The following is a 26990-nucleotide window of genomic DNA, read 5'->3' on the forward strand; positions in this document are numbered from 1 at the left end:
CAGAGGTGACAGCATTCCAGAGATAAGGGAAGTCATTTTTATATCTCAAGTCTAGACTCGTTATCTTCACTCTCATTAATCTGTCCAGCTCCTGGCTAGAAAGAGATGAATTCCTGGTTTGCCACCTAGATGCGCTTTTGACTCCAAATCATCGGGCCTAATTTTCCACTCATCACCCTCTAAGACAATAGCTGCGGGGGGGAGGGGAGAGAGAGTGGCTGGAAAGAGAGGGACAGACCGACACAGAATACGATTTCTTGCTTTCTCCCCCGTCCTTGGCTCCCCAGCGCCGCCCCCGCTCCCCCCGGCACCCTGGAAAGTAAGGAGTGTGTTCCTGGGCGTGGGCTGATGCTCTCGGTGCGTGAAATTTCTGTTCGTGCGGGTCTGAGTGTGGGCAGGGCAGCTGAGTCGGAAGTGACTCACTTGGATCACAGTTGCTTTCAAGTTCTTGGAATTCCGGGACCCAAGGTAACGTCTCTGTGGGGCCAGTCAAGGCTGCTCACTAAGACTCCAAGCGCCCGGGAAGGCTGGCCAAAGACATCCAGGAGTGGCACAGACACTGTCGCATGCGAGCCGGCGTGTCTCGGTCCATGACTGACAAGTATAGGGGCTAAGTGCTTTGCTTCTTAAGAGAATCAACAAAGCAGGGCACATGTGCTCTCCTTGAGGCTGTGTTTACCGTGAGGCTTCACAGTCCAGTATGTTCTCGTGCACAAAATATATAAATAAAATATCATCAGAGCCGCAGCGCTCACTTAGCCAAAATAAACTCGGGGCTTAGTGACTGGAAGGTAAGCATCTCCGGCGGGCTCCCGGTGGGCTGACTCCGGGGTTAAGCAAAAGCAGCTCCCGGTGGCACGGTCTGGCCCCTGGCTGTTGCCTCTGGAGAGAGCGAGCATTCTGGAAGCAAGAAACCAAGTCCTGAGGGGCAGAGACTTGACCGAGGAACATAAAGTCAAGGGCAGGATTGGAATTGAAAATAGGCAATTTCTATCACATTGGCAAGTTGTACTTGGAACTCGGAGGCGGTAGCCAGGTGAACTCAGGGCCGGCCTTCTGTGGGGCCGAGGCCGCTTTGACCTCAGCATGCAGCTCTGTGTTTTGAATTCAAGCAAAGCCTTCTACCCGGGGTAACCATTTGCTCTGTCTAACCTTGTCATTGACTGGCACAGCGTTCCTGTCCTGGTCAGCGGCAGCCCTGGTGGGGGTGGGGGTGTCCTGGGATGAAGTCAGCCTTTTCACTCAAAAAGGGAAACAAAGAGAAACCAGGTTTGGGCAGGCAGGATGTGGAAAGTTGATGGTGTAACACTAGTAACAATAGGCGGTTACATTGTTAGCACGGCTTTTCTTGAATCCAGGTTGTTTTTCTTTTCCATTATAAATTAAGCATGAGACAGAAGCAATCTCATTCTTTAGGAGAGACCGATGTGTACTAGGTAAATCTTTAAGGAAACGCAATAAAAGTGGCCTCTGGGCTGGCTCTTATGAGGAATATCTTGATCTTTTCTATTTGAAAGTGTCTTTCATTCTCTGCCTCTTACTCATTTCTTGCCATGAAACATTTTCTTTTATTCCAATCACCTTGTGTTTTCTGCTTAGTGTGTATACTTTGATTGTAAACCAGGGTGTGAGTCCCTAACGATGAGAAACGAGCCTTAGAGAAAAAGAGAATGTGTAGGGAAGGAACAAGGAGGATGGGAGAATGAATAAGCTTCGTTGTCATGTGATTTGTAAGAAGACTTTTATTGTTGTTATGAGTCACATTTTAAACAATGTAGCCTGGGTGTGCATTTTTTTTTCTTCCTTAAGCAGCGGCTATAAACATAGTGTCGTCATGTATCTTTTTCTAAAATTTGAGCTTTAACAAATGAAAAAGAAAAGAAAAAAAACAAAAAATGGTATAATTAAGATGATGGATTATTTCCTCTTAACCAGTACTTTCTTTTTTCAATGAGAGAAAAAAGAAGAATAAAGAAGCCAGTAAAAATATGGCAAGCCCGTGGTCAGAGCTCTGTGGTTGTTGACCAGGTGGCTATTCTTAGCCGCTCACAGTAGAAGCCAGAGGTTTTGTTCACATTAGAGGCTGGGGACGTTGAACAACACAGGAGCAGAGAGACCGGGTTTGGTACCCTCCCCGTTAGAGACCCGTGGAAATCCTAGGCACGGGTGTACTCAGGACGGGCGGTTGTTATCGTGAAGGATTCAGAACCCGTGTGTCTACCACTGATGGATGCTAAAAGGGACATCAGTATCTCTGATTAATGACTGTGAGTCTGGGTTTTATGTCTCAGACCAGTTCTGAGAGCCATAGGGCCCATCTCTGGGTTCATTCTCCACAGTCCTGCTCCATTTTCCTCCAGCTGAAACCAGGAGAAAGTGAACATCTCAGTCTGTCTCCTGGGCAAAGAAGGGAGCCGTCTTACGAGAGACCCGTTCTGGGGTAGCGACAGAGCTGGCTGGGGTTTGCCTCGGGTTTTAGGTTCTGTTTCTTTGGTGCCAACTGGTCCATCTCTGCCAATTTCCATCACCATCTCTCCTCTTTTACCCCCATCCTCACTCCCCACAGACCACCCCCCAGAGGCATCGCCAGCTGACGTAGTGTCCCCCATCCTAGGGCACAGGACCTGGGATTGGCCTCAAATTCCCGCTCTCCTTGGCTTCCCCGCTCTTCTCTCCTAGAAGCACTTCCAAGACGGGGTGCGGGATGAAAGGCAGAGAAGTATTCCTAGAGGCTGCCAGGGCTCCGGATAGGCAGCTGTGGTGTGTGATTCCTTCTCGTCGCCTCCCCCCCTGACATCTGCAGCTGCCAGATTAAGGCTAGGTGTTGCTGAGCAAGGAAGCATGGAGATCAGATGTGTGTAAACCGCCTCGCTGCTTGGCTGCCATTGCTTGCCTGAGGGGACACTGAGGCATTCTCTGTGAGGTTCGCTCGTGCAAGCTGCCTCTTCTGTCACAGAGGGGCCTGACGGGCCCCTCCCCGCGAGCTTGCCGTGCATGAAACGGCTGCCAACATCAGTGTCTCTAAGGGGAGAAGAACAATTGTTTTTCACCGACTTTTCCTCTCTCCAAGAAGAGAGTGCCACCAAAGAGAAGTGTCTGCCACCCCAGGCAGCCACAGATCTGAATTCAGAGGCAATTTGGAGAGACGTGGGAGCTCAGTGCAGTGTCTGCTAGCCGCGGAGGCCTCCCGAGGACCCCCTGCACCGCTCCGAAGGCAAACCGAGGAGTCCTTTCTCAGGGAAATTTTGTACTTTAGCATTCTTCTTCCAAACAGATCCCCTAGGCATGACCACACTCTTCTACTGCCTTCTGTAAACCCTTCTAGAGCAGGCAACCCTTTTCTGTTGGTTTGTTTAATCTCACAAATTAAACAAGCCTTTTATCTGAAATACTCCTTCCCCAGCACCTCATTTTCAGCCTGGACAGAAAGGGCTCCGCAGAGAGGCCAGGCCTGAGTGGTTCTTAATCACTCTGAGCCTTTTTGTCCTCCTTCTGAGAGGGATGCCTCACCGTCCATGTCCTTTGGAACGTTTCTTTGGGAGACCTGGGTGACTCCTCCAGGTCCAGAGGACATTTTGTAAACGTAGCTTGGAGAGATGCTTTCTCTTTACCATGATTCAGTGGGAACTTGACCGAGACCGTCCTCAGGCAGGTTCAGGTGGAAGTCGGGGACAGAGAGTGAGGGGACTACTTCTGTCCCTGCCCCGGAGCTTAGGACAGGGGTCTGTGTAATTCTTCGGTAGAAGGAGAGACGCTCAGTGTGTTGGGCTCTGGGACACTCTATCAGAGTAGCCACAAACACTATGTAGTAAGGGTGGCTTTGGCCACAAAATTAAGCGATGGGCCAGAGAGGTTATCGGACCCCTGGGTTCCCGTACAGGCTGGGGCTCCGCTGCGCGTGCTTCTGCTCCTAACCCTGCTACATGTCAGTGCTGTGAACTTCCCCCAAGGACCCCGCACCCTCTCCATGTGCTCTTCTGTCCTCCCCCTCAATTTCCCTGCAGATGAAATCTGGGGAAAATCACTTTCCCTCTCTGATCCTCAGGTGTCCCATGTGGGGTCAGGAGGAATAAGCAAGGTGATTCGTGGGAGGCCCACAGCCCCACACCCAGCCCCCAGGAAACGACCGCTCACTCTGGCTCCTCTTCCGGCACATTTCCCCGTGGTTCCTAATTCCGTAACCCTGTCTGCACAGTAAGAATGGAAGGAGCACTACCTACTGTGTCCTTTATCCACCTTAGTCTCCCCCTATGCGTGGCTTCCTAGAATGTACTCTTTGTCACAATTCAAATTCTTTGCCTTTGCGTTGCCCCCTCCTCTCCAGGGGGCTTAGGACTTCCGCAGATGGAAGCTTCCCCAACCTTGCAAGTACACTCTGCATTACTGTTTATGTATCTGCTTCTCATTATCTCACACAATGAGAAAGCTTTGTGGAGAATTAGAGGATGGTAATTCATAGAAAACAGTTCGCAGTTGAAAGCGTGTTCCAATGGGGGCGTGTTATGGATAAGTGGGAAGGGTTAGTACAATCAAAAGGAACATTCAGGTCACGTGGCCAGCTCTGGACAAGGCTAAAGTCTTAGCTGCACTCTTTCTCCCATGTTGGGGGACCAGTCCAGGCTCCTTTGTTGCAAAGCAATGGCCCAGTCACCCCATGTGACTGAGGGGACAAGGGCGGCCGAAATAGAGCCACTCGCCAACCTGGGGACCTGGTACGGGTGACATATGTCTGAACGGGGCACCTTTTTTGCAACTTCACTAGAGGTGCAGTATGAGCCAGACAAATCTCTAGCACTTTCCAGGGATAACTGTTATGTGAAATACCCGTGAGTCATTAATGTTTTCTGGGGAATCTAGATGTTGTTTCAGATACACTCCCCCACCCATCTGTTCATCCATCCATGCATCCATCCATCCGTCCATCTGTCCGACATTCGTTGGAATGCTGCTTTGTCAGGATGTTTAACCCCTACTGAGCTATCACCTTTCTTTCTTCTATTTGGCAAAGCAGAGCCTTAGTATACAGCCCTCGGAGGCTGCCGCAAAGCCAGATTCCAAACCCACGATCCACCTGCCTGTGCGAGCTGAGACCCTTTAGCTGGAGAATGTTCTGAGAAACTCTGGCTCCAACTGCGGGTCACCCAGAATCGCCTGGGGAGGGATGAGGGAGAATTGTGAAAGGGACCCTTTCTGTTTTCTAACTTCCTTAACACTAAAAACACGTGAGTTTGTCACATAGCGTGTTCTCTCATTTCTCCAAACAAATGTCCAAGGAAAACATCCATCGCTGTCCATAAAATGGCTTTTGTCATGAATATTGTCTTCACGTTGATAATCTGGGGTGAGGGGAGCATTGGTAGGAAAGGGGAAGCGGGTCTCCTACCAATAGTGGAGTGTGTCTTCCAGAGCAGAGCAGAACCCAGGCCAGAGGTCCAGCTCCGACCAACTGTGTAATCCCCATACTGGAAGGGATTTCCCATTCCTCCAGTGGGCCCCCAGCTCCTCCACACTGTGCCCCAACATTGTCTCTATCACAAGAACCACTTTAGGAAGAGCATTAAAGCCTAGCCCTGGCACTCTGAGTCTTGGGGGGAGGGGTTGTATTTAATGTCAAAAACCAGCATTTTGGCTGAAGGAAAGCAAGCCTTCGAACCCGAGACGATGTGATTTGGAGGGAAGGTGGACAATTGCGACTGTTTTCGGCTTGACAAAAATGTGCGCTCCCACCTTTGTGGTCTGGTCAGGTGCTTCAGGCAGGGAGTTGATCCCTGTGAGCAAATCACCTTCCTTTCCTCTCATTAGAGGAGGGCTCTCTCTTTGGCACAAAATCGAAATCAGACACAAACCCAGGATGCCCTTTGGGGAGAGGGGGTTGGCACTGGGGAACTTTGGCCTGTCCCCACGTACTTTGTTGTTTCTCGTGCATTCTTCTGAGCCCACATGAAAATCCAACGGCAGGATGGTTGCCAGGCAGCAGATACTCTTGGTGACCTGAATAATGAGTTGACACCAGTTCACTGTGGCTCACAAGCTGGCCATTTCAAGGAGCTGTTTTCAGCGCCTTGTTTTCTCTTTCTGTTTCTACGCATAATTTTCAATATGGTCACAAAGATTGACAGAAGGGAGGGGAGGAGGGGAAGGGAGGGAGTTAAGGAGCTTTCTCAGCTGCAGTCGTGAAATTATTAGAAATAATTTGGGAATAAGGAAAAAGAGCAGGTGGTCATGAAGAAGACAAGGTAGAAAGAGGAGAGTGGGGCTGTCGATGCGGCCACCGATGTGTCTATAGTGTGACACATCCCCGTCAAAGCTCTTCCAGTACAGGGGCACTCCTGAGGTCCCACCAACAGACCCCACACCTTAGCACAAGGGGAACCCTCCCACTGGGGGAGCCAGGGATTAAAGGCTGGGAGGGTGGGCAGGCTCCAAAAGATATTCTAAGCAAAAGGTTCTCATTTCTGTCCCACTTCTGAGAAAACATCAGAAGGTCTGACCCACCCCTCAGCCATTCCCCAAATCAAAGAGAGGCGTTCTGGGGTTCAGGCTGAGGACCTGGCGACACTGACCCCCACATAGGAGTCTTCACCTCAGAAAGTCTTTTAGTCGCAAGCATTTGTAGAGTGCCTTCTTTGTGCGCACCTTGAGGTGATATTCAACAGGAGAGCGAGTTCTGCTTGAGGGGCTCCAGGTCTGGCGGGGGAGGTATGGAAATATAAATCCACCCTGGCTACATCTTGAGCAGAGAGATCACCCCGCAGCATAGGACCAAGGATGGATGAAGAAGGCAGCAGCCCCTCCCAGCCGTGGCTCTCCCTGGGCGGGGGAATCCCAAGGATAGAGAGGATGCTTCTTTGTGGCCCCCACCAGTTGATGTAAGCAACAAGGGATGCAAGCTTTCACAGGTTAAGCATGCATCATTTTTCAGAAGTAAAGATCATGTCTGGTTTTGGCAAGCTCCAAAGCTCCTAGTCCCGTTCTGGGCCAGATTCTCATCTGATGTAAATCTTTGGGAGAATCAAGTTGTAGGACTGTTTTGCATCAAGTGGGACCCTAGCCAGTCTTTCTCCAGAGTTACCCTGGGCTTAAATCTGCTACATCATCTCCATGGCAACCAGAGGCCGGCCAGCAAATGTGGTTGCCTTCGAAATCCTCTTCTAGCTTCTCGTCCCTCCTGTCTTTTCCATGATTAAGAATGATCTCCCTCCCTTGGCTCTCACTCTCTCTCTCTCTCTCGTTTTCTCTCTCTCATACCACTATCATTTGTGCCCACATTTTTTGTTGTTGTTGTTGTTGCAATGTCTTTCTAAGCAGGGTTCTAAGATCCTCTATCCAATTAAAAAAAAAAAAATGAAGATGCGTTAGCCATGGCCTGACAGTGATAACTGACCTGTTTAGACAAGACCAGGCTGATTTCGATGGGCATGGAAGCTTTGGCAAGCCAAAGTGGAATTCACCTTTAAGTCTAGCCAGCCTAATTAGGACGTTGTCTAAGAATGCTGGCCAACCGGACCAGATATTCCCACTCGTTCAGAGAATCAGCCTTACGGAATCCCGGTACTCGTTTCAGCATCATTTACTTGCGTGCGTTCACGTGTGGATGTATGTGTGTGAATTAGAACGCTTCTGGCCATGGGAGAGTAACTGTGGCTTAACAGAAAGAAGTAAAGAACCTTGTACTCACGCAGCTCTTGGTTGACTCCCATACTTACCTACTTACTTGCTGTATGACCACTGTTTATTTAACCTCTCCGAGCCTCTGTTTAGACTTCATCTGCGAAATGGGTCTGACAGTACCTATCTCATACAGTTGTGAGAAGGAAATAATGTCAATCATTGGAAAGTGCTTGGCACGAGTGAAATGCTCAGTACCATCTTATTCCCTTGTCCCCTTCCCTATCCACTCCAAAGCATGTATGTGTTTCTTTTTTTTTTTTTTTTAATTTTTGATCAGTCTGCATGCTCTCAGCCTAGCAACACTCTTCTGTGTCTCTCCACCAGGGGGCACCCTCCTACCAGGGACCGAGCCCACAGTGGACACGGTGCCCGTGCAGCCCATCCCAGCCTACTGGTATTACGTAATGGCCACCGGGGGCGCCGTGCTTGTGCTGGTCTCCGTCGCCCTGGCCCTGGTGCTCCACTACCACCGGTTCCGCTATGCGGCCAAGAAGACCGATCACTCCATCACCTACAAAACCTCCCACTACACCAACGGGGCCCCTCTGGCGGTGGAGCCCACCTTAACCATTAAAGTAGAGCAAGACCGCGGCTCGCACTGCTGAGGCCGAAGCAAAGGACAGCACCCAAAACAAACGAGAAAGACTGCAAACACGTTGCCTCGATTTTGCACTTTTTTCTCCTCGCCTAGTCTCTGTGTGAACTCTCAGACATCTCTCTCTCTCTCTCTCTCTCTTTCTCTCTCTCTCGGGGCCCAAGCCCTGTGAGCTTTTATTCATCCTGACCATTGTCCTCGGGTTCTTTTTTTTTTTTTTTTCTTTTCACTGATTCCAAACCAACCACCCCCAACTCTAATGCTGCATCTTGGACTATGAGAAGAGACACACCCCTCCACCCTTCACAACTGAAGGCTCAGCTGGTTTTCTTCCCGAGACTGGTTCCCCGTTTCTTCCCCTTGCCTTATCCCCTACCTCCTCTCGGTGGGCAGTCTGCCAGGAGACTCGAGAGGAAACCTGGCTGTGTGTGTTTGTACATAGTATACATTTGCGTGTGAATAGCTGTGTGTGTGGCGGGGGGGGGGGGGGGGGGGGGGTGTGAGAGAGAGACTGGTTCATTGTGGGGGGTATTGTGTGGGTGTGTTCAGAGAGGACCCCCTTTAATTCTTGTGTTATTTCTCCGGGGGGGTACATGTTACAAGAAAATAATATACTGAACTCGTTTTGTTTACTTGGAGAAGGGATTGAAGCTTTTTGTTGCCTTATCTAGCTCTGGCTGGGTTTCTGTTGGCTACCATTGTCATCTCCGGGTACCTAAAAAGCTAGAGGCCACATGAGATGAAATGTGGCCCCTCCCATCCCTGTCCCTTTCCCAACCCATCTGACCCAAGAGGAAAGATCCCCCAACGCTCTTAGACATGACCCCTCGTCATGTCTCCTGGAGTCTTTGAAGTAGCAAGAGAGCAGCCGTTGGGGGTGTGCGGAACCATCTCTGCTTCCAGCCCTGAAGCAAATCTGTCTCATGTTGCCTTATGAAAGAGAAGCTCATAATGAATGTTTAGCTTTTATCAGTTAAGTCCAATCTTGGAATAAGTCATAAAGAATAACAAATCAGAGACTGGCGTAGGAAAAGCAGTAGTCTGTTTGATGTTGGGAGCAGGAGGTGGCGGAGAGAAGGGAGGAGAAGGACAGAAGTGTGGTCCCTTAAAAGTGTCCTCACTCCGGGAATAGGGGAGGGGGTTATCGTGCCCGAGACTCGGGATGGAATTGAGGAAGAAGGTGAAAAACCATATTCTTTGGTGTTCTATTGGTCCTTGTAACAGCCTTTGTAAAATATGGGGGAAAAGGGATCCTTTGATTTCCTTTCGTGGTGTTAACGTGTGCCTGAATCTAGAGCCACTAAAACGTAAGACTGTCCACCTGACGTATTTAAATATTTTGAGAATATAAAAAAGTAATCTTTTTTTTTTCATGTGTCAATATGCTACCCCTTAAAGCGTTCGTAGCATCTGGCAAATACACCCTCGTAGGCTGGCCTGGCATTTCCAGATGTTGCTGCATCGGGAGAGGATATAATGAAAATAAATCTGTTGCTGCCCATGTGTCTTCTCTAAGCCACGCAGGGGGAGGGATGTTGGAGATAAATTGCCTAATGATACTGTGCAAGGATAGACTCGATCATGAAATCCGTTTCATTGATAGAAAATGCATATTGTAACGAGACGCTCAGCCCTGGGGGTGTTGATTTCTCCCCTTCCTGCTAGGAATCCACCAGGGAAGGATAAGATTCTCTCCAAAGATGGTTGCCTGGGCTGGAAGCCTCCAGGTACCTTCTGAGAACAAAATATTAATTTTTTTTGGCTGCTTGGGAGAGAGAGAGACTTTTAGCATTCTTTCCGAATATACTGGCAGACCCCTCCAGCACACACTCACTTTCGCATCTGGTTTGTTTCATCCTCCCGAAAGAAAGGTGCTCTCCCACTCTTATTCTATTTCAAAGAGCTACTCTGTCTCAACCACAGCAGCCCTGCCAAGAAAAGAAAAGATGAAAGGCTAGAGCCTGAGCTACCTTGAGATTTCAAGTGTCCTACCCCAGCCGAAGATGGAAAAAGAAGCCAGGAGAAAGGGGAGGGGCAAGGGCCCCGCATACTGGGTGATGGATTCCATGCCAGTCACTAAGGGCTTTTTATCTCAGGTGTCCATATCCAGTTGTGTGTTTGGGGCCAGGCATTCCCTTGAAATGATTGACATCCCTACAGGCACCCCATGGAGGCATGGTGTCAGGAAATTACACCTGGAAAATCCAGCCAGTGTAGCAACTGTCTGAGTTACTATATACCCTTGAGGATTTCCCTTCTTTAAAAGAAGATGACAACAGCTTTGTGCATTTGCTGTGTGTTTATCTGATGCCCCGTGTGGCATCATCTTTATGTACACGCCATAGCTGAAAACATGAGACTGCTCAAGTTTGTGAATCCCATGATGCAGTTCAGCTGGGGATGTCACCTCTCTCTATCTCTCTCTCTCCTTCTCTCTCTCTCTGGCCCAGCAACTTCCATAGTATTATCCAGGTACTATGCTCCAAGGGCAGCTCTTCTATAAAATCACGCTTCGCAGCTTTAGAAAGCAAAATTCTGTATTTCATAGAGGGGGAAAGGATCACTCTCTTCTAAGAAAAATTGGCTGGACAGGTGAATGCATGCTTGCATGTGATTAGAGTTGCTTCTCAGAAGACAAAGAGGTGATAGCAACTATTAAAATATGAATGAATGAATGAATGAATGAATGAATTGAAGGTCTAGCTTGGGCTGGTAATGTTTTTGCCTTAGTAGAGGTTCCCTATCAACAGCTCCAGGAGGGAAACCCTTATCTCTGGGGTAAAAAAAATAAAATTTAAAAAAAAAAAAGCCTTCCTTGGTATGCTAATAATTGCTATCCCCCTAATACCTGGTGAAGGCATCAAAAAGAAAAGAAAATCATAGCATTGGCATTGGCAAAACAGGACACTGAAAATAAAGTGAAATTGTCTTTTCCCTTATCCCACATTTTTGGGATTAAAGCCAGAATAAGATAGGAAATCCAATAGTATTTCCAACATTGATACCCCATCTTTAAAAGACCCTGTCTTGAAAAATGAAACTAGCAGGCAAGCAAACACCTGAATAATTGAAAATTACCAAAGAACAATGACAAAACAAGAAAACTTAAGGATTTTTACTTCCTATTCTTATTCCCTCTTCCTAGAACTGTGACATCTCCCGCATTGCTCAGTTGCCTGTGTGTCAAAATAACTTGTGGACATTGGAAACTATTTGAAAATGTATTGTGTGGAATGTAATAAAATGATGATATTTTTATACAAACATCTGGGCTTTTTTTTCCCTTTTGCCTCGGAGAACAAAGTTGAAATGTAGGCTTTGAACAAACTGATGTTTCCCAAGTTTGCATATCACCTCCTGAGCTACAGGGCATTGCTGTGGGAGGTAGGTGGGTTTTCTCCTTGAGGCTGAATGCCAGCTTTTTCTTCTTTCATTTTTATTACTGCTTGTTAGGAGTTTTATCCAATTTGTGCAGCTGAGCCAACTTTTATGATTGGTGTGGGATTTTGCAAAAGTTGCTAAGTGCTAAATTGCCCGGTGTGATTCCACAGAATTTCTCTTGATGGCAAATCCCTGGGGATTGGACTCTCCTTTCAAGGGACCCCAGGGGGAATGGGACCAGGGGAGCTGAATCATGTACTTGGCCCTACGGAGACAGATAGCTTCCTTTGGAGAAGAAGCGGCAACATCATACCCCTCGCCTACCAAATTATTTCTTCCGTGGGGATGTGGATCTCCAGTTTATGAGCACTTTCCCAGACAAAATGGGAACTTGTGGCATGTTCAAGGCTCCAAAATCTTCCAGACTTACTTTTGGAGCAAGTAATAAAGATGATTACATGATGACTATGAACCTGGAACCATGAAGCTGGGACAGTTTGTAAGAGGAACTTTCTATAAAAACTTTGTGAGGGGCTTGGGGAAACTTACTCGAAAAGCCAGATTGTGTTGACATGTATTTTTCTTTAGTTCTCCTTTCTGGGAAGTTAGTGATTAGTTATATAAAATATTTCTATCAGTGGGGGTTGAGGGCGGGAAATTTAGGAAATACCACCTCCCAGCTCTTTAATGCTTCTAAATGGTGATCCAGAAGAAGTCGTAGAAGGCTTTTCCACCAGCCCTGATTCGTGGGGTGTATTAAGAGCATTCTATCAACCCAGGAGCCTTGCTCGGGGGTCCAAGAATGATCCTCAAATGTCCTAAGGAACGAGACATGTCCAGAAGACCCTATTTCCAGCAGAGTCCTGTTTTTCTGCCTCAAAACCTAGATCCAGGAAGGAGTATTTTTGTTTGTTTGTTTGTTTGTTTGTTTACATCTGTAAGCCTGTCCAAGTGGTACAGAAAGGAAGCAGGCTTTGGGTTTTCAAATCTTACAGGAAGCTCTGTTCGCACAGATGGCTCAGTATAAATGTTACTATCTGTCCTCTGCAGGAGGAAAGAGTAGAATGCCCAAGCATTGTTTGTTACTCTAATGACAAAGCATAATTACCTTTTTGTCTAAATAACCCTTGGCTTTCCTTAAAGCCATTTGTTCCCATTAGTAAAAGATCGACAGAAAACATCTCAAAAATGTTTATTTCAGGCAAAGACCCAGGCTCAGTCAACATTTTCTGGAGCTCCGGGACCAAATTTGCCAGCCTAAATTAAACTAACCATCACTTACACTTCATTAGCGTTACCTATTTTGGAACCACCTTTGAGCATTTCATCGTTGCTCTTCCTGTTTTGGTTCTAGTCCCAAGGCTTATTCTAGAAGTATTCTCTCTTCCCCAAAAGGGCAAAAGACCGTTTGGACTCTAATCTCAGGCGTCAAACACAGCGCTGTTATCACTGTGGTATTTCAGACCGAGCCCAAGCATAAACGTTACAGAAATTGTGTTTCCATGGATCATAAATACCAGATGTCAAGGCCCAGTATGTCTCTTCTGGCTCCTACCTGGCCCGTTATGATGGTTTAAATGTGTGGTCTCGCTGTTGAAGCAAGACATCAGCCTCCCGGCCCAGATCACCCAAGCCTGGCCGATCTGTTCCTCTCCCTCACTCCTGCTCACTGCCTTTGCAGCTGCTTTACACAAACACTGTGGCCTTTCTATAGTCTTTGATGAGAAGAGTTTCATTTTTCAGTTTGATTTGTCTACGTGGCGGGCTACCCGTCTGAGCCGGACTGCAGGTCCGTAGGTGCGGCTTACTTTCTCTCTGTAATTGTGCACGTTGCTGGGGCTCTCACGGCGTAATTTGCCTTTCATCCACTTCAGTGATGGCCCAAAGAAAACACAGAACAAATCCAGCCAGAGCAAAAGGAGGGGAGAGGGGGATGCCAGCTGATGGTCTTACAATCGGCAGGAAAAAGAATCGCCTTACATAAATAAATTAAAAGCTAGAATAGTGTAGGATTTAATTAAGCCTGACAGAGATCAGGCGCACTGCGGTATGTCTGGAGGTGAGATCGAATCAGAAACCTGCGCCCTTAAAAGGTGTCAGGCCACAGGCCGCAGCCAGAGCACGTTTGCACTAACTGTCGGGGGTGGGGGTCCGTTTGGCCCCAGACCCAAGCCCTGGAGAGACATGAAATCTGGAGAATCGCCAAAAAACAAAACCCCTTTGAGCAGAGTACAACCCCACAGAGAAGCTAGGTGCTTCCGGGCCCTAGCCCAGTGGGCAGAAGACCCAGAATCATCCTACTGTCTTCCGGGTAAAGTGATGGTTCTTGGGCTTTGCTATCACTGACCTCCAGGAGCCCCCAAAAAACTAAAGGCCGACAGGTGTTGGACCAAGAAATAGGGAAGACTGAAAAGTCAGCAGCGGACATTCTAGAAGCAGACTGGGTGTTGAGTAGGAAAACATCTTGTCTTGGAGGCTTATGACCAGAGTGGTTATTGATCCTGAAAGAAGTTGCTGGGGAGATTTTAGCATAATAACTGGCTGGGTTTCTCTCTCTCTCTGTCTTTTTTTAACTTACAAGTTATATACAGCTACATCCTGGAAACATGCTAATAACACAGAAGCAGAAGTCCATTTCTCTGCTAACCAGTCTCTCTCTCTTCTCCAAAGAGAGTAATCGCAACAAACAGTTTGAGGTGTCTCTTCCCAGGCCTTGTTTTGTACCATCACAGACGTGTATGTTTGTGTCCAGCTATGGGGGGTTTGGTTGGATTGGGGTCTGGTTTTGTCTTGCATAAATGGTACCACAGCATTTCCTCCTTTGTCTGACAGCCTTCTTCCTTTCCTTTAACAAAATCTTGACAATACTTCAGTCTACACCGCCACACTTACCCCATCCTTCTTAGCTCTTACGTAACATCCCATATTGTGTCAATGTACCATAGTTTATTAACTGCTCCCCTACTGGTGGGCTGTGTCTAGTTCACTTTTTTCCTATTATAAACAACACCGCGATGAACATCTTTGAGGTTGCCTCTTTGTGCACGCTTCTCTCCGACAGAATTTCTGGGTCAAATGGAGTGCCTAGGTTCGTTTTAAGGGATGCTGCAAATGGTCAAGGCTTACCTTTTATGGCGCACCTGTCCCCTGCCACATCTGCACAGACTGTGTAATCTCTGTGACTATCTCTCTCCCCAGAAGTGGGTGGAGGGTTTGCAAAGGAAGACTTGACATAGTTTTAACTGCAGGGAATTTTAATTGCGGGGTTTTTGTTTTCGTTTTTCTCGAAACCTGTCCATCTGCAGAGAACGTGGGCCTGGCTGCACATGGCAGCTCACTGGAGCTGTGGCCACCAGGGCACAGGCGTTCATCCCTTCCCTGGCTCCCGTAGCCAGAGCCCTGTTCTCCATGATTAATGAGTTCCACTTGGTTTCTTCAAAGAGGGACTGTGCTGTGCCTTGCTCTTATTTATTTATGTTTTCTACTAAAAAATTCATGTAAAAAACATCCTTTAAGGTCAGTGCACCGTATTGTGCTGCAGACTAAAACATTCCAGCCACCACAAGCAGGCCCATGTGCCGACAGAGAGCCTCCAGGCCTTGAGGCGGTAGGACCAAAGCCCCCACCCTGGCCCTGAGCGGAGCAGGCATTCCAGGCCGAAAGGTGGTGTCCACCTTTCTTCCAAGGAGGTTCGGGGCTGATGTGACCCAAGGAAAGTCACCGGGAGGGGAAGTGGTTCTCCAGTAGGAGGTTTATATAGGCAGGCTAGCTGCTGGCCCCAAATGGCTCCAGCAAGGAGGGACAAGTGGAAGAGAAGCCAAGGGGCCTGTTTGTTCAAAACACCATTTCTTCCAAGAGTGCCACCCTTTTTCTACTATGCACTAAGACAAAGGGTTTTAATAATAGGGCTTTGCCTCTGAGCATATCGGACACTGTCTACTGCCATATATGGTTTTATGGGCTTTTTTCTCTGACCTGCCAAAAAATCCAGGACTTTTGCCTCTTGGGCATGGGGTTCACGTGGGTAACTCAGGGTGGCTCAGGAGAGAGGGCAGCGTGAGCAGGAGGTATGGATGAGCTAGAGATACGTCACTGCAAACACATGTACACACGCGTGCACACACACCTTGTTTTGTCTTCTGATTGTGCAGAATTAAACTCTTTAAAGATCATGAACTAACATACCCCTAAGCAAGGGCTCCGATCCAGAACAGGGATGATAGGATACCATGTCTCGGCTTTCAGCAAGCACACTTTGTCAGGCAGCGGGACTCATTACCACGACACCTGGACCGGAGTTCTCCGACTTGCTGGAGAGCGGCCGGCTGCAGTAATGATGAGTGGAGAGAAAGCTTTGAGCCAGAGGTGGCCTTGACCAAAGTCCTATCCTCAGCCAGCCTGCTGGTTACTGAGGCTGCATTTCAGCAGACAGTTAAAGAACCATTTTGTCCCTTTGTGTTTCCTCACTGCCACCAAGGGGCTGGGAGAAGGGGTATGAGGACCTCAGGGGCCCGTGTGGACGTCCCCATGGCTCATTGCTCCTCACGGGCTGTTCTGGCAGCTGGCCCTGAGGTGGGGGCAGGGGGAGCATTAGGACCTAGACAGGGGCTGATGTGGGTTTAAAAGCATCTCCCCCCTCTGCCCCCTGCCCCAGGGAACCTCATCAGCCTTGGCCAACTGTAGACCACGAGGGTAAGCTCACTAATAGTGTTCATGGGAAGTCCAGGCCCACAGCACTGTCATCGCTGTCCGGCTTGGCAACTCCCGACAGGGCCGCCATCCCCTCCCTCCTCTTGCCCTGACCAGGACCTGTCTCCCCCCTCCCCCTGCCTTTGTGCCAGATATTGGTCGTCTTCCACCTCCAGCCGCCCCTCTTTGCATCGTCCCCTCTCCTGGGGGCCCCTTCTCCTCTCCTCTGTCAGTCTCATACCATGACCAAGCCCTTTCCCAGAAAAGCATGGGGCAGATTCCCTCAAACAAAAGCTCGAGGGGCTGCTTTCCTCCAAGGAGTTGCGTTCTTACTGGAGACCAAATTATTCTCTTACGTGATAATTACGGTCCCTGGTCACCCGCAGGCTGCTGGGGGCGATCACCCTCTGAATGGGTAGAGAGAGGTGATTTTATGGAACCGCTAACATCTGCTCACAGAGTTGTTCATTCTTATGTTCTGAGGAAGAGCCCAGCTTTTAAGTATAGCAAAATACCCTGGTGGGATACATAAGGTATCTTACTTACAAAATTATCACTTACAAAATACGAAGGGAAGCTTTAAGAAGACATCTTCTGTCACATGGGGAGTGAATGCAGCTTTGTTTCTTCAATTCCATCCTTTCACTCACCCAGGTCATAGGGACCTACGCCACCTGAGGGCTGTTCCCAGGATGCACCTCTCCTGAGGGTCAGGACAGGAGGACGGGAGAAATGTCAAAGCCCACTGGGGGAGCTCTTTGAAAGGTGAAAATGTAAGACTATTATCTCAGGGGGAAAAAAAAAGACTGGGGAGGAACGTCTCTACCCTGAAGTTTTATGGTTTCCTCACATTCCCACTCTAAGAAGGTAACCAACAAAAGAAGACCCTCTTTCTTGTTGATATATCTGCTTAGAGTCATGAAGAATATCTCTGATTTTTCCAAGACCTAGGGTGAGAAGTTTCCAGAATTTTCCTCTGTCACCATAGCCAGGTTTTTCCAGCCTACACAATTGTGAATCCCGTCTTCATTGCTAAATATTTCTCTGGCTGCATTTTTCTTATTTTCACACCATTGTTGGGGCTCAGTGGAGCCACTCTGGCCTCAGCTGCTCATCCGCCTCCACACTTGAAAATATTATTAGGTCATTTCACAGCCTTCTCATGTGCAGTTGGTATTTCAGTCCTTTTTAGTGTTTTCTCCTAGTTATTCAACTAAAAATAATAAAAAAAAAATAATGGCTAAAGTCAAATTCAGACTCCAGATATCTCAAACCGAGGTCCCCGGGTTTTCCAGCTTGAAACCATTTGAAAACTCCAAAAGATATTTTTTTCCATGACTTTGCATAGAGTTGGCTATCAGCCCAAGAGATAAAAACCCATGATAAAGGATCTTCTGGTGATGTTTCTAAACTGAAGCCAAACCCAGCAAGGGATAAACGGCTCTCGAGTACCCTGACTCCCTAATAGAGGAGCTTTGGCAAAGTTTTCATCAACATCTGAACCCTTGGCTCCTTGGAGCAACTGGGGATAAACACACTGAATTAGGGAAATTAAGTGTGGTGGGGTGAGGGGAGCAGCAGCCAATACCAAATGTTAAACTGAATTAAACACTTCGAAAGGCCAAGAAATATCTCCTAGTCCTTCATGGCTTCTCATTTATTTCAGTCTCCGTGTTATATCTCCTGCTGGGATCAAAACAAAATGGCTGAGAGAATTTTCCAAGGACGACTCCCATCGGAACAGCCCAGTGATTTAGCTGGCTCGGGGGTTTCAAGAACTTGGAATCAAATTCAGCAAGGGTTCTAAGTAGCCAAGAGCTTATCCCCCATAAATCACAGCCCCAAACAAGGTGTCGAAAGTGTGGCTTACTCACTTCACTGCTGATTTGTTCAGTGACTTACTGCATTTTTCGACCCTCCTTCCTCAATTTCTTCCTCTTTAAAGTAGGGGCGATGACACCTGTACCTGTGAAAATGAATGATTTCGATGATCTCTTGTGTGTAAGAGATTCTTCGATCCTTGCTTTAAAGGCCGGGTGCAGATTGGTGGGTTAAGTGGCCCTGGGAAGGCTGGTTTTATCAGTCTGGTGTCAGTTGAGGTGGAGGCTTAATGCTTGGGGCACAGTTTACCCTCTTACTTCCTTAATTGCCTGTTAGCAGGGCTGGTTTCTAAGGCAAATGAGCAAGTATCGAAAACGGGACCTTATGGCTTCCCCTTTACCTGTCCTTTTCGTGGTCTTCTCTTTCCACACACATCTTAAGATGGCTGCCTTCAGGAAGCAAGGACCCAGGAGAGGGCAGACCTGGGGGGAAGACTGGAGCAGTGAGTAGCGTGGGACCCTTTCCTGTGGAGTCACCTGGTCTGCTTCAACCAGCAGCCTCTTGAGAGAGCCCTCATATGAAAGTCCCTTCGACCTTTCTCATTTTCTTCTCATAAGTCATAGAATTCTAGAACAGGGGAGAATGCCAATGGTTACTTGACAGAAGAACAAACTGAGACTCAGAGGGTCTCACCCAGGCTCTCACACCTGGGGCGGGTCACCGAACTCAGACAAGAAGTAGGCAGCCTGTTCCCAGTGCAGTCAGTGCTCCTCCATAGCCCATGGTGCTTCCCCTCAGATACAGAGCAGAGCTGACACCCTGCTGGGCAGACCTGTCATAGGCTTCAACCAGGCCTCTTGATCCATTGCTTGGAGTTGGCGTGGAAGGGACTCTTCATAGAAAACCAGCGTGTTGGTATCCTGAAATAATCTACATTCAAGCGACCCAGGAATGGGCTGTCATAGATCATTTATCTGAAAAGAAACAGTGGTTTGGGGTCGACTTATCCCTCCCTTAGCGATCCTGTGAAGCTCCTTTTACGATGCAGAAAGTAAACAGAACAACGTCAATGCCAATACCCTGGCAGGAGACCACAGCTTAGCAGAAGTGGTGAAAGTGAAGGTGGAAAGTTTTCTATGAGTAACTGCAGAAAAGCAGTCTCTGACCCCAAAGAACCTTCATTTACGAGGGAAAAAAATGGAAGAAAGTGAGGGAAAGAGGAAGATAAAGCGTGTGTGCGTGTGCGTATGTGCACACAAGGCGGGGAAGGAGAGAATGGGAAGGGAAGACGGAGAGAGACCGTGCTTGGTGGGGAATTCCCCGACAGCAGGCTGGCGTGTTGGTGTTTCCCCTGCATAGCGTGTGTGGTCTGACCAGGCAGCATTCCAGACCCCGCAGGGAACAACACATCTCCTTAGAGTGGGTTCGGTTTGTGACCAGGTATGGCCGTTCAACCTTTTGTGCCATAATGTTGCAATTTATTGACAAGGAGACTTGAAAATCTGTGACTCTTCTAGGGTGGAGAGAGTTTCTGGAACAGTGAGTGGATGTTCTCATAACAAGCCCCTGCAGACCTCTTGCCCTGAAAAATCAGGACCAGAGGAGATGGGGGAGACCTTGAATCACTCTTCACTGTATGCCTAACCCACTTCTTGATGGTGCTAAGGAAAGGGGCTCCTGGGGAAATGGGACTCTGCAGCCAAGGTTTCCATCACAATATGAAAACGACCAGATTTTGTTGCATTGCATTGTTTTTTAAGCGGAGGCTACTCTGATCACTTGGTTACTTAAACTCTTAATGGAACTCCTTTCCAGCCCTGCATGAGTTCACTTCTTCCTTTCACTGTGCTGGTTCACAGCAGCTGGTGGAGGGGAGGAACAGAGACCTGACTCTCGAGAAGGGAAATCCAGGTGGAAGATTTGCAACCAGACGTGGCAACCTCTTTGAATTCCTTAATGGATCAGAAAAAAGTGAATTCAAGCCCAAACCGGGGGATCCGCAGAGGAGTGAAAAGGCTCAGGCGACATGTTTGAAACCATCCCTATCTATCCGATAAAGGAGCTAGAACTCCCCAGACCCTACCTCGCAGCAGCCTCAGTTCCAAAGCATCCTCTTCTCCGCTCACATGTTTTCCTTCCAGGCAGTGGTCCAGCCTCATGTGTCTGATCCCCACCCTTGACGCCAGCAGCACTTGGAGTCCCCTCTACAATGCCCCGATTTCTTTTCTGCTGTTCTGGCATGGACAGGACTTTGCTTCCCAACCATGCTGAAGGGCCTTGATTGTAGACACGTCCCATACTTCATTTTTCAAAGTCCTCGGTGCAGTTCCTAGGCACCGTGTAAGTCCTTTTTATAAGTGATGATTGGTTGATTGGTTGGTTAATGAAGACTGCCCTTGGAAGAACGAGGTAAATCAGCCTTCCCCCTCTGAGTAATGCCTATCGGGGAAGACATGAGCCTCAAATTTCAAATCATATTTTCACATTCAGGAGAAGTCCTCCTGGGTTCCCATAAGGTAGTGAGCCGATGATGCAGGCCAACAGTCAGAGAGTGTAGCCAGTCAACTAGGGTCCGTTACTACCCTGTTGGAATAGGGTAGTGATGATATGGCGGTAATCGCAGTGTCCTGCCTACCCCCAAAGAACTCGTGGGCAGACCTGGGGTGGGGGTGGGAGGCCTCCACTGTCCCTAACACAGTACTGAGAGTCAGAATTCAGGCTTTGGAGTCAAACTGGCCTGAGAATGAGTCCACAAGGGGTCCCAGAGGAAATAAGGTTATGGGAGAACAAAGGTTGAAAGTTGAAGTCGTGTGGGTGGTAAGATTTGTTCTTGATCTGTGTTATCCTATAGGCGTGGCCCATTCCACTCTCCCTCATCCATCTCCCACTCACAGACACACCCACCCATTGAACCAGAGTCCTGGAAGGTCCTCTCCAAGTTTGTCCTTTACAAAAAAGAAAAATACAATTCAATTCCAAGTCCTGGTCCCTACATGCTTTGGCTGTCTTTTGCTATCAGGACAGGGCTGCCTCCCCTCTGTGCCTTGAGCTCACCATTTCTCCCTCTTCTCTACCCCTGCCTTTTCTAGCTAGAACTACAGGGACCTGGTGGGATGGGCACACTTCTTCCTGCCAACATCCTGAGGAATCAGGCTCAGTTTTACCTACTGGGCTTAACAGAAAAAGTGGCCTGTGAAGGGCAAAGGGGCTTTTAAGAAAGAAAGCCCTTAATCAAACACAGATATCAAGAATAATAGCAAGGGGACTAGAGAAAATTGCTATCAAAGTAAATTGCTTTTTGTACAAATGTTCCCTTTATTTGGATTTTCCCCAGTGTGCCATTCTTTCTTGAAGGCTTGGTGAACAGATGCGCTTTTGAAAATGTTGATTAACTTATCCTTTTGTCGACCCCTTCCCACTCACCTAAACTCCTGGGAACAGTGATTATACAAAAAGCCAAGTCAAGCCTCTATAGTGTTCTTCTTCACCTTGAGTAGCCTTTGATTCTCCAGATGCAGAAATCTCAGCCACATCTGGGCAATCAATTTCAGAGAACCTTAGAAATGGACCAGTTCTTGCAAGGTCATCTCATCCAGTCCTCTTGTCTCCAGAGACAAGAGGCTGTGATCTCCTAGGGTGAAATGTTCTCATACTCATTACCATCCTTTTACCCTTTTTCCTTCAAGATCAATGCCACATACACCCCTTTCCAGCCATGATCAATAGTGTCCTAAGAGTTCTTCCCTGAGGGTGTGTGATGGAGGAAAATGGCATTCTAGCCTCCAAGAATCTGTCACTTCTTTGGCAGAGACCAAATCCCTAAAAGCAAGAACAGGCTTTGGCCCAAAAGTCACTGGCAAGAGCCCCACAGTTTTTGTGCTAGGCTGATTCCCATATTCTTATCCAGTGTTCTGCATCTTTTAACCGTGAAGGTGTTGAGACATGAGCATCCCGTCAAAACAATTAATTGTTGGAAATGTGATGGGTTTTGTCCATGTTTGTTTGTTTGTTTCATAAGGTTAAAAAAAACCTCTAGGTTGACTTTCACAAGCTCTGGTTTGGTCCGTATGACAGACACCACCTGCCTGTTTTTGATTCATACTCACATCTTCATTCCAAGGAAACAGCCTATGTCATAGAGGTCTGGAGAATAATGCAGGGGATGGGCATTGAGGTGGGGAAGATGGCGTGACCTGCAGGTGCCAGTTGCTGTGTATAAACATGCCAGAAATCGGCTGGATTTACGGCGAATCAGTGCCACATGGCGTTGATCCTTTCATGTGGGGTCTTGGCAAGTTGTTTTGTTGTGTCCCTTGCTGGCAACCAGGGGGATCAAAATGTGCTCTAGCACTTTGGCCAGGAATGAGGAAGACTTCTATCTAAAAACACATTAGAAACACAGCCTCAGGGAAAAGACTGAATTTTGAGAGTGGCATTGATAGATCAATCCTCATTTCAGGTCAATGTCAAGTAGATCTTCTCTGAGAAGTGCTGACGAGGGAAAAGTTTAGGCAGGTCTGAAGTTCTTCTCCCCTCCCCCTCTTGTTTGATAGTTTTAGCTGTCTGGGATTTGGTTTGGCTTAAGCCTAGATTTCGGGATATCAATTTATAGTGCTGACCTCAAGGTTGTTCACCTGACTTGGGGTTCAGTCAGACTCCTAAATGCCCTGCACACTTGCTGGCGCCATTTTGAGCTGACAGCCAGGGCAGGCATAATTAACTAGTGAGAAAGAAATGAAAAATCAGCACATATCCAATTCTCTTTTTTTGATGTTTTACCATTTTAGACAGGTAATTTTCATTGGCTCTGATTTCTATAAGATGGACAGCATAGTGAACAGAGGGACTGTCTTTCTCACCTTCCCCCCCAAAAAAAATTATCATAAAAAAAGAAAAGATAGACAGCGATAATACTGGAGAAAATTCACAGTAAATTAACTTAGCTCTATTCAAGCCCAGGCTAGTCAGATTGGATGGCCATGTTTGTCCTATTCTAAGCCATAAAGAAAGCCAGTGGGAAAAGTAGACGGAGGAGGAAAGACGAGAGAGATTAGCGTAGATACGTGGAGGTGGTTAGGCATTGTGACATTCTTTTCAGTTCTACTTCTGCATTAAAACATAAGATGATGAAATGTGACTTTGTTAAATTACCATACGTTTATTTGACATCCAAAAGAGAAAGCCCCTCATAGTATATGTCTACTTAATGCATGCATATGAGGAGGGTCAGTTACTAAATAAACATCACAGTAATGGCCAGGGATGATGGGCATGCCATCCATTTATCCATTTGGATAAATGCAGACCTATATTGGCAATGAACTACAGTCATTACAATGACATAAGTAAGGATTTTCATGGCGCTAAAGACCTTTTTGGTTTCTGTTCTTCTGGTTGCTGTTGGAAATAAAGACAAATCTTTTGAAGGGGAAAGAATCCCAGTAATATACATACTCAATGGTCTAGAAGCAGATGTGACTGTTTAGCTGCCTACTGTACAGACAGTCATTCTGAAAAAGGTTGCTTCTCTGTCTGTTGGCCATGGTGATAGAACTCATTATAACTTGATTTGTTTGTTTTCTTTTTCATTATAGTGGACATTCCAGAAATACACGGGAGAGAAGGCTATGAAGATGAAATTGATGGTGAGTATTGCTATGATTTAGCAGATAATCATGAAATTCAAGTTTGGTTATAAAGACATCAACAAAAGTAATGCCCGGGGTATTGGAAGGCCAGAATTTAGAACTACCAGTCAGAAATGTAAGTGAAAAGAATCCAGAGAGGAATGAAGAAACCATCAATTGCTTTGTCAAGGTCAAATTTAGAAATTTAGAAAGTTTATTGAGTTCCCTCTGCCTAATCTGAAACAGGTCCCCTACTTAAGGCAACTTTCGACACTGATGGACTTCAAATCTGGATAAACCCTGTAGAAGTAAAAGCCAGGTTTCCCTATATGTGTTGCTGCTTGAACCCGTTGACCTCTTCCCGAAAAAGGACTTGAGTAAATGAGTATACGTGTGAATATTCTCCTAGGCTTTCTGTGGTTTCCTGTTCCCTGGCTTGAGGGGAGCCTTTCTCACACTATCCAAGACTCCAAGTAGGGCCCACTGCAAGATTTAGGTTTCCTTTCTGCAATGCCCATCCTGTGTTTTCATACTTATTAGGAGCTCTACTCTCCCACTTCAAATGCACATACTTCGGGGAGCTGGAGCAAGGGCCCCAACTGGACGGCCGCCGAGCAAACATGTAGATATCATCTCTCCCCTCGACTCAGAGCAGCACGGGTCTCTCTGGGCTCCTCTGAGTGCCAGAGCTGATCTCCAAGAGAGATCACCACGGTTTCCCTCAAAGAACAGCTTTAGACCAAGATTGATGCTTTTAAGAAGAGCAGTTTATAGAACAGCTGCTTTTAACCCAACCTTAATCAAACACTTCAAGTGTAGTTATAGAAACGGCGTGACTAACCCAAATAGCACCTTGTTAACTCAATGCAGACTCTCCCTGCAAAACCCCATCAAGCACTCCTTTTATGGGCAAAGCTGGGGAACTGGCCTGGAAGGAGAGGCTGCAGCCGGTCAAACAACCAAGGCTCTATGATGGGTACAGAGAGCAGGGCCCAAGGATGCAGAAAGCCCGAGTCCTATTCCTAGTTTCACTGCCTTCTATCTCTGGGACCTTGAGGGAGTTACCTGGCCACCTAATTCCTTTAAAAACAAAACAAAACAAAACAAAAAAAAACCACACAAAAAAAACCCCTGAGTTTCTTCATCTACTTAAAAAAAAAAAATTATAATAGCACCCTGCCTTCTTCATGGGATTATTAGGAAATCCCACAAAATGAGCTGTGGATGTGGTCATGCATTGGCCACGTGATGGAAACCTAAGTATATTCGTCTGCTAGGGCTGCCATGTAAAGTGCCGTAAACTGGGTGTCATAAACAACAGAAACATATTTTCTCACCATTCTGGAGGCTAGAAGTCCCAGATCAAGGTGTCAGCGGGGTGGCTTCCTTCTGAGGACCGTGAGGCTTGTAGATGGTTATCTCCGTGTTTTCAAGGTAATCTCCCATCTGTGTCTGTCTCCAGATTTCCCGTTTTAATACAGACACATCCGTATGGGGTTAGGGTCCACCCGAATGAGCTCACTCTAAGTTGATTATTTCTATAAAGACCCTATCTCCAAATCAGGTCACATTCTGAGGTCCTAGGGGCTAGAACTGCAACCTAGGAACCTCGGGGTTCATAATTCAACCCACAACAGTTAGGTAAGGTGTATGCCAAGTGAGGTGTGGTGGTTGGAAAAATTTTGCAGCTCGGACGGCCGGGAAGGGCTACCTTGGAAAACTCACATGTAAAAATAGTCTCAGCCTGTCCTTCGGTTTCACTTGATGCCAGTGGAAGTGGGAGGTGAGGGAGCAAAGAAAGAAGCGTACCCAAAACACAGGACCACCCCAGAGCTCCAAAGGCCCCTCCAAAGTTTCTGTCAAAATCCCGAACTTACCTAGTAGGAGTCAAATTATTTAAATATCAAATACTTAGGTCATACTAGGTATGTGCTGGACACCAAGGACTTTACAGATATTAATTCATTTAATTCTCTTAGCAACCCAGTGAGGCAGACTTAACAGTACCCCCGGTTTATAGAGGAGAGGACGGAGGCAAAGAGGGGTTAAATAACGTGCCCAAAGCTACACAGGCAGGATGTGATGACCCTGGGCTCTGACACCAGCCAGCGTAGTTTTTGGAGTCCCCTTGCTCGTCCCCGTGCTCCGAAGACCCTGTGAACGGGTCTGGGGAGGCTCCGTTACTGAAGGGGCAGCTCCCACAATGTCCCGTGTGCTTTATGTCACAGATGAGTACGAGGTGGACTGGAGCAACTCTTCTTCCCCGACCTCAGGGTCCGGCGCCTCTTCGGCCGACAAAGAAAAGAGCTGGCTTTACACGCTGGATCCCATCCTCATCACCATTATCGCCATGAGCTCCCTGGGCGTCCTCCTGGGGGCCACGTGTGCGGGGCTTCTGCTCTACTGCACCTGCTCCTACTCCGGGCTCAGCTCCCGCAGCTGCACCACCCTGGAGAACTACAACTTCGAGCTCTACGACGGCCTCAAGCACAAGGTCAAGATGAACCACCAGAAGTGCTGCTCCGAAGCGTGACGGATTGCACCCAAATCACATCTGACGTTTCATTCCAGCAAGAGGGGCTAGCGGAGATTACATTTTTTTTGTCCTTTGGAAACTGAATGCCATAATCTCGATCAAACCGATCCAGAATACCGAAGGTGTGGACAGAATGGACAGACGAGTCGACGGGGGCGGGGAGATTACGGCCGCGCCGGGGGGCCAGGACCCACCTGAGAGCGCCCTGGCTGGGTCGTTGCTGGGATTAAGATGGGAGCTCATCTCTTTGGGGTCACAGTTGTATTTCGTTTGTGAGTTTGTTATGATTATTATATTTTATTTCTTTGGTCTGTGAGCAACTCCAAGAGGCAGAAGAGGAGAAGGACTTTTCTAGGATGGAAGCAGAGCAGTGCTCAGTGGTACTCTGCTCTCTCGTTCTAATCAGCACTTGAAAAGCAAAAGGTCTTTTCAGACTTTTCATCTTTAGGGGCAAAAAAAAAAAAAAAGCCGTCCAACTTATCCTGTCCTCTGATCGTCTTATGACTTCCGGGATTTGCTGTGGTGTAGGTCCTGCCAGCCAACCCTACAAGCTGCCATTTCCAGTCCTAGCATTTAAGTAGGATGTTGTTGCCTTTAACTTTTTTTATCCAGGGGAAAATTGCCATTTTAGGGTCAGCGTGAATAGCTCTTTCTTATATGGGATTTAAAA

At 47.4% G+C, this 26990-nt stretch overlaps 1 protein-coding gene across 6 annotated transcripts in view; it reads left to right on the forward strand.

Annotated features, from left to right (window-relative positions):
- The window catches only part of LOC111158395 (neuropilin 2), a 111097-nt gene extending 84638 nt beyond the window's left edge, over positions 1-26459 (forward strand). For 2 of the 6 annotated variants that reach the window (XM_022520510.1, XM_022520426.1), the window contains exons 16-17: positions 23752-23802; positions 26013-26459. In XM_022520510.1, the coding sequence (XP_022376218.1) occupies positions 23752-23802; positions 26013-26317 (356 nt within the window). In that variant the 3' untranslated portion in view covers positions 26318-26459. Of the gene's footprint in view, positions 1-7995; positions 8408-23751; positions 23803-26012 lie in introns of those variants that run through there. The other 4 variants (XM_022520593.1, XM_022520673.1, XM_022520833.1 and 1 more) reach the window with 2 other exon arrangements.
- Positions 26460-26990: the final 531 nt, after the last annotated feature.

Source organism: Enhydra lutris, unplaced genomic scaffold (assembly GCF_002288905.1).
Source record: "Enhydra lutris kenyoni isolate GAN:26980312 unplaced genomic scaffold, ASM228890v2 scaffoldscaffold1, whole genome shotgun sequence".
Taxonomy (NCBI): Eukaryota; Metazoa; Chordata; class Mammalia; order Carnivora; family Mustelidae; genus Enhydra; species Enhydra lutris.